Genomic DNA, 12,096 nt, shown 5'->3' on the forward strand with positions numbered 1-12,096 from the left:
ACCTCTGAAACCAGCTTATAATGAGAAATCACACAAGGGCAATATGGGGAAATTAAGATAAATCCTTCCTTCGTCTCAATACCATTGGTATTAAGAATGTGCTCTACAATGTCTTAGGCAACAGAGCATTTTGGTATGCGATATGAGTGAGATGCTCCCATCTTTTTGACACCAATTATTAGGAATAAAAAGGAATTGAATACCTCAAGTGTAGATATGATGAGGCCTTCCAAAGCCCAAATTTATTTTTAAAAATTAGACTCCCAATGACAAGTCCATTGAATTATTGTACAAATTTTAATTTTTAAACAAGTAAATATCAGTCTCTATAACCCATTGAAGAAAAAAAAGTCAATATAAACCATTACCCACACCATGAAGCAAAGTTGCTAAATTGAAATTATACTCAGTGTGTTCTTTCACCACGAAAAACTCAAACTAGAAAACAGTAAGATAAAAGAAAACTTCCAAAACCTTGGGAAAAAAGCATAATTCTAAATATTCTATTAGTCAAGAAATTTCCCAAGAAAGTAAAATAGACACTGAACCTAGTGAAAAATATTTAAAAATTTGCAGAACACATCTAAAGCAGTACTTGGAAATTAATAGCATTAAAACCACATTAGAAATGAGGAGTAGGCACAATTTAATAATCATTTTTACCACCTGAGAAATCTTGGGTGTTGAGGGCAGGGTGTTTGAACCAAAATGAAGCAGAAGAAAGAATTAATGTAGATCAGAGCAGAGATTAATTAAATTAATTAGAGACAATGGAAGAAATCAAGGAGACAAAGAGCTGCTTGCTTGAAATGATTAATAAAATTCACAAATTTTTAATAACATCAATGAAGGAAAAAAGAGACAAATTTTCAACATCAAGTATTAAATGGAATATTAATTATGACAGACCCTGAAGACATCAACAGCCTATTAAGGAAATAGTGTCCCCCTCCTTCCCTCAAAGAGGGTTCGTGTATTGGCAGCTTTGTCCTCAGTGTGCTGATGTTGGCTGGTAGAATTGTTAAGAGGTGACCAAGAGAAGGATTAGTGGGTCATGGGCATCAAGACTTGGCAAGACCATACCCGCTAAAGATAGGCACTTCATTCATGAGCCCAGGATGTCAGATGATTGAATGGGTGGATGTATGACAAAATTCCACAACTATGGATAAAAGCTCTTAGAAAAATTGGAATGGAGCAAGTTATGATTTAATTATATATCTCAGAGCCATTGTATAGGTTCTAATCCTGCACCTAGGAATAAGGCCTTTTTTTCAGAAATAGCAATATTATGATGTAATCACCTAAGATGGGGTCATAAGAGAATAGGGCAAGCTGTTGTTTCAGTGAGACATGTGACTTTATAAGGAGAGAAGGGAAGGCTACTGATCCACTGTGCCTTATATCCTGATTATCTTCTTTCCTATCTAATAGATTTTCTATGTAAAATATTTGAATTTCCATCCTTTTTATTTTATGGATGTCCTAGGGATATGTCTGTGCAGTGTCCCTGGGCATCCCTTTACCATGAGATGGAGAACCACCTCCAATGTGAACCTAGAGCCACATAACTCCAGGGTGATGACAAAACCAGACTTGTTTATTAAATGAAATTATAAAAATGTTATTGTAATAAACCAATGTCCCACCCCACCCCCCAGCCTTTCTTCAGGAATCCTGATGGACCATGGGTCCCTACCTTCTGCATTGTAGATAACTTCTCCTGGTAGTTGGCCTCCTCCCTTTTGAAGTGTAAATGAACCTATGAAGGCTCTGGGCTCAAAACTAGAGATTTATGAAAGGCCTTGTAAGAGGAGCCAATTCTTCCCCATATCACACTCTGCTTCTGTAAACATGCTACCTCTAGAAACCACTTGCACAATTCTATGTCAGGTAGGCTAGAAAATTTATGACACTAGATACCTATAAATATTGTGAAAAAAAAAAACTGGGCATAGGGGCTCAGAATTTGTAGTTTTGTTTTCCTCTGGGCCCACTGCTGTAAAATAAAATTTGGAGTTCTTCCCCTTGAGTGCTGCTTGATGCTTCTGGACCAGTCAGTTTCCCTCAGCATCAGTACCACAAAATGCTGTTCTTGTGCATCTCTACCCATCCCCATCAATTACTAGTGTCACCTTGGAACGCATATGCATTGTGTGTAGGATTGTATGGAGAAATTATGAGAAACTTTTCCCCATCTAACCCCCATAGGTGCTATGTGGTGTCTTAGGGAACAGAAAATTTTGTCACAGTATCACATGTGACTGAAGCACTACCAACCTTTAAACAGCAGTTATTAGAAGTTGGAAGAAAAAAGGAATTGAATATCTTGAGTGTAGATATCTTACAAAGTCAGAGTTATTAGAGATTTTTCAAATGAAAATCAAAAGTACATTGAACTTCTGTAGAAATACTAATTTCTAAACAAGTATATATCAGTCTCTATTACCCAATAAAGCAAAAAAAAAAAAAATGTCTGGAGCTCCTTATTCCTATTCTGAAAATGAAAGCAGTTCTGGAGGCCCAAAAAGGAAATGACCACTGGGAGTTATGGCCAGGCATGCCTGGGCCATTGCTTCCTCTGATGTCACAATGAGCCATTGTGAGCAAGTGTCAAAATGTAGGTATATAAGAGAGTGGCTTTGGCTGAGTTTTTGTCCACAAGTACAGGAAGCTCTTGGTGGTGACCTGTCGGACTCCCAGATAGTTAGCGTGTTTGGTGGTTGGTGGTTGGCAGTTGTTGGTGGTGGTCTTTGGATATTGGTTCTTTGATTTGGGTTTGTTGTTTTGTCTTGTTTTTGTTTTTGATTTGGGTTTGTTGTTTTAGTCTGTTATTTTTTTTTAAGCTAGCATCCTTAGTTGGTGTTCCTGCTTAGGATGGATAGCCAGAGTAGTGAGAGTAGTGGAGTGGGGCAGGGGCCTAGCTCCTGCAAGACTACAGTCCTGAGGGACCAGTATGAGGTCCTGAGGGACATTGGGCATGGTGGGTTTGGCCAGATCAAACTAGCCCGCCATTGCCTCACTGGGGCGCAGGTGGCAGTGAAAGTCCTGCAGAAGAAAGGGCAGAAACTCCAGGTCCTCTCCGAACCGGATATGATGAGGAGCCTGGAGCATCCCAACATAATCCAGTTATTTCAGGTCGTTGAGACCCGCAGAAATATCTACCTGGTGATGGAGCACGCAGATGGGGGCCAGCTATTGGACCAAATCCCGCTGGGTGGCATGCAGGAGGAAGAGGCGCGCAGACTGTTCCGGGAGGTAGTGTGTGCCGTAGCCTACTGCCATGACAAGGGCATGGTGCACCGAGACCTGAAGCCAAAGAACATCATGCTGGATGCCAAAGGTCACATCAAACTTATTGATTTTGGCTTCAGCACCTGGGTCACACCCGGCCAGAAACTGAAGGAGTCCTGGGGCACTCTCTCATACATTGCCCCCGAAATTATCCAGAGGAAAGCATATGAGGGCCCCCCAGTGGACATCTGGAGCCTGGGCGTCACTCTGTATTTTATGTTGACAGGGAAGCTCCCATTTATGGGATCCACCCGTAAGGAGACAATGCGGCAGATCGTGCTGGGATTGTACCGTGACCCTCCCCACGTTTCTCTGGCAGCACAGATGCTCATTTACCAAATGCTGACCCTGGACCCCAGGAAGCGGCCCACAGCCAAGCAGATCCTTCGGCACATATGGCTGATGCAGGGTGAGCAGCATTTACCCCCTCATCATGAGGCACTCCTCAAACACCCAGACCCCGAAATACTGACCATAATGTTTGATATGGGTTATGATCTACGCAAGACCTGGGTGTCCCTGGCCAAGAGAAAGTTCAATGGAGCCATGGCTACCTACCTCTTACTCCAGCACCAGAAAAACCAGGGGAAGGGCTTCATGTTCCAGGGGAAGCCTGTGCCTCCCATGGTTAAGCCTCAGCCATGTCCCCTGGATTCTTCCCATTCCCCTGTCCTCCCAATAAGGAGCCCCAGTGAGCCTGCCCTTCACACCTTCTCCTTGCCCTGTGAGCTTCCTCTGCCTGAGGAGGCCAAACGCTTAGGGCAGAAGCATATCAGGAGGGCCAGCCAGCCGCCTATTCACTTCCACTTCCCGCCTGCAAGAACCCCCACACCTGGATTAGCCTCCCAGTCTGACTCTGGGCAACTCCACACCAGCAGAAAGCTCTGGAAGCGGGTAACTAGGGGGATTGCTACCTGTGTCCGACAACTGTGCTGTTGCATACCACGTGTCAGCAATGGGGTGGCTCCAATGTAAGAGGGCAGAACCCTGCCAGATTCATGAAGTGTGGCTCCAGTGAAGGAGAGAGCTGACCAGACAATACCAGGGGGCAGCCAGAGGACCCTGTTCTCTGTGGATCCTGACACCTTGTTTGGGGCCTCAATCAAGTGGACTCTGAACAGCTGCAGGAGAAGATGTGCCAACTACCTCAGGTGTCTCTGCACGGGTTCCAGCCCAGAGCACTTCTGCATCCACCTGGACATCAGGAGTCTCCTCTGCCCCCACCTGCAGAAGACATCAGAGACGGCTCCCCTGGGACACTCCCCCCTGCACTGCTCCTCTGTCCTTTCTCCCATTTTCCTGAGGCGTTTCTTAAATATTTTTCAAATTTTGTAATAAAAGTATTGTTCAAAATAAATGTTTATAGTTGCTTTATTTGTAATCACCTCAATCTGGAAACAATTCAATTGTCATTTAGCTGTCGAATGGATAAGCAAACTATGGTATGTCCATACTGTAAAATGCTTCTGTAAAATGCTTCTCGGCAATAACATGAAGTCTGGTATAAACAAACATGGAAGAAAATCAAATACTTTATGCTAAAGGAAAAAACAGATTCAAAAGGCTTCATAGTACATGATTCCACTCACATGGCTTTTGGTTCCACTCACATGGCTTTTGGAAAAGAGAAGACAGACCATTGGATGCCATGGGGCTGGAGGTAGAGAGACAGAGGTGAACTACAGAGAATCCCAGGGGAATTGTTTCTTTGCTGTGCTGGTACATTGAACCCAGGCTCTTGTGCAGGATAGGCAAACTCTCTACCACTAAGCACAACAGGGAGACTGTGTTCTTTAGGGAACTGAATCTGGATTGTGATAACCTGACTATATTTTCATCAGAAGTAGCAGAACTGATGGCCAGTATACACCTGTGATTCAAGAAACTGGGAGGTTGAGGCAATAGGATTACTAATTGAAGCCAGTCTCAGCAACTTAGTGAGTCCCTAAGCAACTTAGACCCTGTCTTAAAATTCATAGCAAGCTTGGCATGTAGGTCTGTGTAAAGCAACCCTTGGTTCAATTCCCAGTACACACAAAACAAAGTAGCAGAACTATAGACAAAGGGGTAAATTTTGTAGTGTGTAAATTAAAAACAACCAAGACAATTTTGAATAAAACCAAAAAATTGGAAGTATTTCTCTACTAGATATCAAGAAATATAAAAAAATGATATTTAAATAATTTATATTGGTTCACAAAAAAATAGACTGTGTATACAAAAATAATTTAGAAACATCTAAATGATAGAAGAGGGTGGGACAGGTCTGAGGGTGGGACAGGTCTGTATTTGCAATAAGAGGATAGGAGATCATTAGTTTACCATGTTATTTTTTAGAGTACAATTTATTTCTGCCTAACACCATATACAGAAATCAACTCCCTCACCAAACTTTGTCTAGAATGTTGTACAACAGGAATCTCATATACTGCTGGTGAGGGTGTAAAGTGACCTGAGCATTGGGGAAAGAGTTTAGCATTATTTACCTAAAGTGAAAATGTGCATATCTCATGATCCAACCAATTCCACTCCCTGACAGGCACATATGCAACAGAAATGTGTGCCCACGTGTTTCAAGATACCTGGCAGCATTTGTCATTGTAGCTCCGACCTAGAAACAACATGACTATCCATTAATAATGAAATGAATCAGTAAGAGTAGTGTGTTTTCTACAATATTGTAGCATAAAACAAGGGAAGGAGTAAACTATAAAATGGGTGCTATGGTTACATGGTGACAAACCTGTCCCATTCTCTGGGTTGTCTTTTTCCTCTTTATGGTGTCTGAAGAAAATTGTATTCATGGCCCCATTTTTTCACTCTTTCCAGCAGTTAAGCTCTTGGCATGTGACTAGGTAGTTCCCCTTAGAATAAAAGGTGGAATCATCTCTCTGCCTCTTGAATCTGGGTTTGGCCATGTAACTTTCTTGGCCAATAGAACAAGATAGAAATGAAAAGGGTCCTATTCAGAGTGTAGGCCTCAAGAGACATTGTATGGTTTTCCTTCCCTTTCCCCCCCCACCCTTGCCTCAACCCCTTTGGCTTCTTACGTTTCTAGCATCACCATAAGAAAGACATATCCACGTGCTTTGTTTTGATCCTATCCATTCTTTCTATGTCCCTAATTTTGTGGATGGAAATGTTTACTCTGTACCATTATATATTGGATATTTGTAAGCTGCTTTTAATTTTATAGAAGCTCACAATGAGAGATTTCTTTGAGCTTCAGAGAAGTCATTGGACTTGAACTTTGAGCAATCCTAAAACTGCTGAGGCTGTGAGAACTCTTGGGAACAAATGTATTTTGCATTGTGAGATGGTTGTGAGCTTTTGGGGCCAGGGGAAGAATGTTGTGATTCACGTGTGGTGTCCCCCAAAAGCTCATGTATGAGACAATGCAAGAAGGTTTAGAGGAGAAATGATTGGGTTGTGAGAGTCTTATCCCAATCAGTGATTTTAATCCCCTTATATGGATTAACAAAGTGGTAACTGAAGTTCCAGGAAGTGGTTGGAGGAGGTGGAAATTGGGGTGTGGCTTTGGATGTATATTAGTATCTGGCAATAGGAGTCTCTCCCTCTTTTCTGATCAACATATGAGCTGCTTCCCTCTGCCACACTCTTCTTCCATGATGTCCTGCCTTACCTTGAGCTCCAAAGAATGGAGCTGTTCTTCTATGATTGAGACCTCTGAAACTATGGACCCTCAAATATACTTTTCCTCCTCTTCAGTTGTGCTGTTCAGGTCACTTAGTCACAGAACAAAAAATCTGACTAAAACATCACTGATTGAAGAGACAAAGGACATTCTGGATTTAATGTGGGAACAGAAAGCAGGCCATTAGTGAATGTTAGGGAGGTATCCAAGACTACCATCAAGTTCAGCGACCCCATAAGGATTCACCAGGACATGAAAAAGCTGTTATAATCATGTTACAGTTTATTACTGTGCAAGGATTAGGTTTAAGCTCAGCAAAGGGAAAATGCAAATGAGGAAAAGTCCAGGAGGGACCAGGCACAACTCTTGCCGTCCTCTCCCAATGAGGTTGCACAGAAATTTTTAATTCTCCTAGGGACGATGTATGATCGTACTGATGTTAACCATGCTCCCCTAAACCTGTGTCCACGTTTATATCCAGGAGCAGTCCTTTCCACATGCAGTGCTCTTATGATTGACCTTAGCTGTTTTGTCTAAAGCACCTCCCAAAGGTCAAACCAATATGGGGTAACTTAAAGCACAGACATAGAAACAGATTCTCCCCATAAATCATGTGGTTAGCATAAACAACCTAGTAAGTCTAATAAGTGTGGCCAAGGCCTCACTGCAAGCAACCAGAAATATTCTTAGCATACAGAATACCCCAAGGGCTCAGAGGTTCCTTCCAGAAGCCAGTCAAGATTCATTTCTGAAGACTGGTCTGTGGAACATGCAAGATTTGACCAATTTGGTCCTACTTTGTTAATGCTTTCATGTACAATAGAAAAACTGGTCATATCCAAATAAATCTGCATTTAATAGTATTGTACCAATGTTGAATTTTAGCTGATAATTATAATATAGTTGTTTAAGATGCTAAAATTAGAGGAATCTGGATATAATGGGCTGAATGTCCAAAACAGTATGTCCAAGTCCTAGTCCTCATTGTCAGTACCTATTAGTGTGAACTTATTTGGAAATAGGGTCTTTACAAAGATGAAATTAAGATAAGGAACCATAAATAAAATAATTATGGATCTAGGGTTATTCTTAAATTCGAAAGATTAGTGTCTTTGTAAGAGTTAGGAGAGGGAGATCTCAGACACTGATACAAAAGAGAAGTTCCAGAAAGAAGGTCATGTGAAGACATAGGCAGACATCAGTGTGAGGCATTTGCACACCCAGAGCCTTAGTATAAATCTGTCTTCTGTGTTGTCCTTAATAGCCTCACTGTCATGTCATGTGGAATGGTTTGGGTATGAAATATACCTCCAAAGCTTCTGTTAATGCAGGAATATTCAGAGGTAGAATTATCAGATTATGAGAGTTTAATCTGATTGGTCCATCCTAGTTTGAATGGACTGACAGGTGGTAGCTGTAGGTAGGCGGGCGTCACTGGAAGTAGGTAGATCATTGGGCGTGCCCTGGAAGGGTTGTTCTTCCTGAGGCCCCTTCCTTTCTCTCTTAGTTCTGCTTTCCGGTGCTTCCAGGAGCTGAGCAGCTTTCCTCTGCTGGGCTCTTCCCCCATGACATATTGTCTCACCTTAGGCCTAGAGCAGTGGAGTTGGCCATGTGTGGACTGAGACCTATAAAACCATGAACCTCAAATGAACTTTTCCTCTCTAAGTTGTTCTTGTTGGGTATTTTGGTCACAGCAGTGCAAAAGTTGACTAAAACAAGGTCCCACTGTTGAACACTGGCCCTATGTGGCTGTTCAGCAGTGCTTGCCTGTGGTACTGCGAAGCCTCATGAGCTTGAGACCATATGGCTTTTCGAACAAGGGCACCTCTATTAGTTCAGTGCTTTATCTATTTTCTCTGTCACATGGTATGTCATTGATGACATGTGTCATTTAGCCAGTCACCTAATGGTGAATATGTAGGTTATTTCCAGTGTTTATTATAAATAGTGTCATGATGAACATTTTGTAAATGTTCTTTGAATGTCTTATTTCTTTATACCCAGGTGTCATGTTGCTGTATCAAAAGATAGAACTGTTAAATTTTGACCCATATTGCAAATTTGTGTGCTAGAAGAGATGTTCCAGTTTATATTCCCGAGAGAGCATCCAAGTGCCCTTCCTTGTCACTCTTGCTGATGATCTCTGTGGAAGAGTAAAATAGTTTGGGCTACCAGGATCTCAGAAGAGCAACATATGGCCATACACATGGAAAAATTATCTCTGGAGAACTTGAGTTCCTCTTGTGTTCTGGATCCATCTGCTAGGGATTTATTATTTTTTGTGTTTTATTTTTTTTCCTAAACTTTGTGTCGAGTTGGTCATGTCGAACCATTTGGATTCAGAGACTGAGCTGTGTGTCATATACTATCTCATGGTATTTGAAGGAATGACCAGATTTTTCTCAGTCTTTCAAGATTTCTAATCTTTTTGCTGTGTTTTCCCACATATGTGTGATTTACCTAGTAACATAATTAATTCAGGATTTTCAGCTAAAATTTCCTAAAGCAATACTCTAAGGTTCGTTTGTGAGATGAAAACTGATCAGAACTCTAGAGAAGTAAGAGATGTCTCCTTGGCACCTTTGTTCTATGGTTTCCTGATATACATTGTTAGGTTAGCTAGTACTGATTTCTGAATCTGTCTCAGCTACCTTTCTGAAGATAACCAATTATTGTCCACCTTTTGTTCTTTAGCCAGACTCTTTTTTTGCTATTCTGATTTTTTCCCAGGATTTCCCTGTATTTAACTCTCATTTTTTAGAAATATTTCTATATTCTTTGTTTGTGATTGATTTAAAGAGTCTTCTAGAAATTGCAAAAGCCTGTGTTAAAATCCTATTGGCAGCAAGGCCACATGATTTCTGATATATTAAATCAAAGTCTGAGGACTTCAGCATATGGTGTAGAGAAAGCTAGACAAATAGTTTTTCATACAAGAATCATATCAAACAATAGCAGATGAATGCATCTCTAAGGTTAAAGAGATGGATAGAGCTTTCAGCTGTGTCTTATCATGCTACATGGAGTGTGTCTACCCTTGGGCAAGTCATTTCATATTGGGCCTTAGTCCCAGATGGTAAAAGTCCCAAGCTGTCACTTTCCATTATTCCATAACCTCTCAGCTTATTTTCCATTATTCCATAACCTCTCAGAAGTGGGCCCACAACCAAAGAGAGGGAGGCACTGAAAATGGAGTCACAAATCTAGCAAAGACTCCCTCTGGTGTCTGAATGAATCCTCTGTACACAGGGGAAATCTATACACAATGTTCCCAGAGGGATAAGACAGAAAATTTGAGAAGCTTTTGCAATAAAACACCTAGAAATTTTCGGTAAAAACAAACAAAAACAAAACAAACGTGCTTTCATGCATTTCAGAGCTGCTTGGAAAGCAATATCAAGAGCTATAATAGAGAGGGAGCCAAGACCTGAGCTTCTGTAAGAATGAGGGTAGGTAACAGGCGGTGGAGAGTAAGTGTAGGACTTGGATTACCATGGATGACTTGGGTCTCTTTTAGGGGAGAAGTTGGAAGAGAGTCACCCTCTCATAAAGTCAGGACACTAAAACAATATCTTTAAAAATTGCTCATGTATGTGTTTAGAAAATTCAAAGTAAAATAACCAATAATAAAATGTGAAAGCCTAAAAACAAAATATTACCTAAAACACAATAGAATTAAGACTGTACTAATGCTTAGCAGTTTCCTAGGGCTGCTGTGATAAATTGCTGCAAATTTGGTGGCTTAAAACAATGGAGATTTATTCCCTCACAGTTCTGCAGCCCAGCAGTCTGAAGTCAAGGAGTTTTCAGAGTATTCATCACTGAGGACACCAGAGGAGAATCTGTTCCTTGGCTTTCTCTTAACATTTGGTTTTGCTGGCAATCCGTACTATTCTTGGTTGAGAAGCACCACTGACTTCAACCTCCATCCTTATAGGGAGTTCATATTGTGTATCTATCTCTATGTTTCTTTTCTCTTTCTCATAGGTTGATCAGTCATATTTGATTAAGGGCCAACCTCATGTAGTATAACCTTATCTTGACTACATCTGCACAGGATTACCAATGTGACCTTGTTCCCAAAATAGATTATAATCACCAGTTCTAAGGGTTAGGACTTCAACATATATGTTTTGTGGACACAGTTGAGCCCGTACTATGTAATCAACAAAAATTAGTGGGTTAACTTGACTAATTAGAAAGTTTTGATTTGGCTTAGAAAGCAAGAACCTCCTCTCTGTACTGTGTGTGAGAGATACATCCAACAGTGCAGTGCTTCAGAAAGGTTGAGAATCAGTGCATAAGCAGTGGTGTGCAAGGTAGATATAAAAAGAAAGGGTTTTGAAACAACTATAAAACAAGATTAAATTGAGAGTAGGAGGCAAAAAGCAAAGAAAAAGATGACCTTTTTTTCTTTTATAGAAGAATGCCATCTAGTTAATATATAAGGAATGATAAAATTAGAAAATCACCATTTTGCAGTCTCCAATTGTGGTAGTGGCAGGGATTCTAGCAAAGGGCCTCTCAGAATGATAAAGGTATTAAAATATTTTCATAGTGTCAAAGTGTCACTCCAAAAAATTGCTGTTAAATGAAAAGATGAAAATGTCTTTATAATGGAGGAATCTGGTGGCTACCTCCTTAACCAAATGATCAATTGAGCATGAGTAATAGTGGGATAGCCTGGTATGATGCCTTCATTCAGGTTGTACTCACCATAATTTATGAGTCAGTCTTCTAAAAATAATGAACTTTGATTTCACTGTCTTTTTTTAACTTTTGAAAAAAGTTTATTCATTCATGCAAAGACAATATCGGCAATAGGTTATAGGAACATATTCTAAGTTTAAAATTAATCTTCTGTTTTGAAAGGTTCAGAAGTTTGCCTCTTCTTTCTAACCATACACTAAATACCTCACTCCAACAAAATAGTGGACAAATAAAAGTTTATTTCCTTACTTTTCCTTACATTCATATTGGGACAATTAGAATTGGTTCTTCAAAATTTAGATATCATTTATAATCAAGAGATTTAATCACAGAAGGACACATGTAAGAATATGACAGCACCAAAAAAAAAAAAAAAGTAGTCTTTATCTCTAACTTTTGAGATCTCAGATAATACAGGCATAGAGAAGCAAATCAAG

General features: G+C 40.4%; 2 protein-coding genes across 2 annotated transcripts in view; both read left to right on the top strand.

The window, feature by feature from the left end:
* The window catches only part of Sh3gl2 (SH3 domain containing GRB2 like 2, endophilin A1), a 237,318-nt gene that overhangs the window by 116,373 nt on the left and 108,849 nt on the right, over window positions 1-12,096 (top strand). The gene's annotated exons all lie outside the window — the stretch shown is intronic.
* Window positions 1,319-5,476, top strand: LOC131425047 (sperm motility kinase 2B-like). The gene has a single exon (XM_058586372.1). It carries the CDS (start codon window positions 2,878-2,880, stop codon window positions 4,267-4,269), a length of 1,392 nt encoding a protein of 463 aa, XP_058442355.1. The 5' UTR covers window positions 1,319-2,877; the 3' UTR covers window positions 4,270-5,476.

This window comes from Marmota monax, unplaced genomic scaffold (assembly GCF_021218885.2).
Source record: "Marmota monax isolate L192 unplaced genomic scaffold, Marmota_monax_Labrador192_F-V1.1 WCK01_AAM20220418_F8-fsc00033, whole genome shotgun sequence".
NCBI lineage: Eukaryota > Metazoa > Chordata > Mammalia > Rodentia > Sciuridae > Marmota > Marmota monax.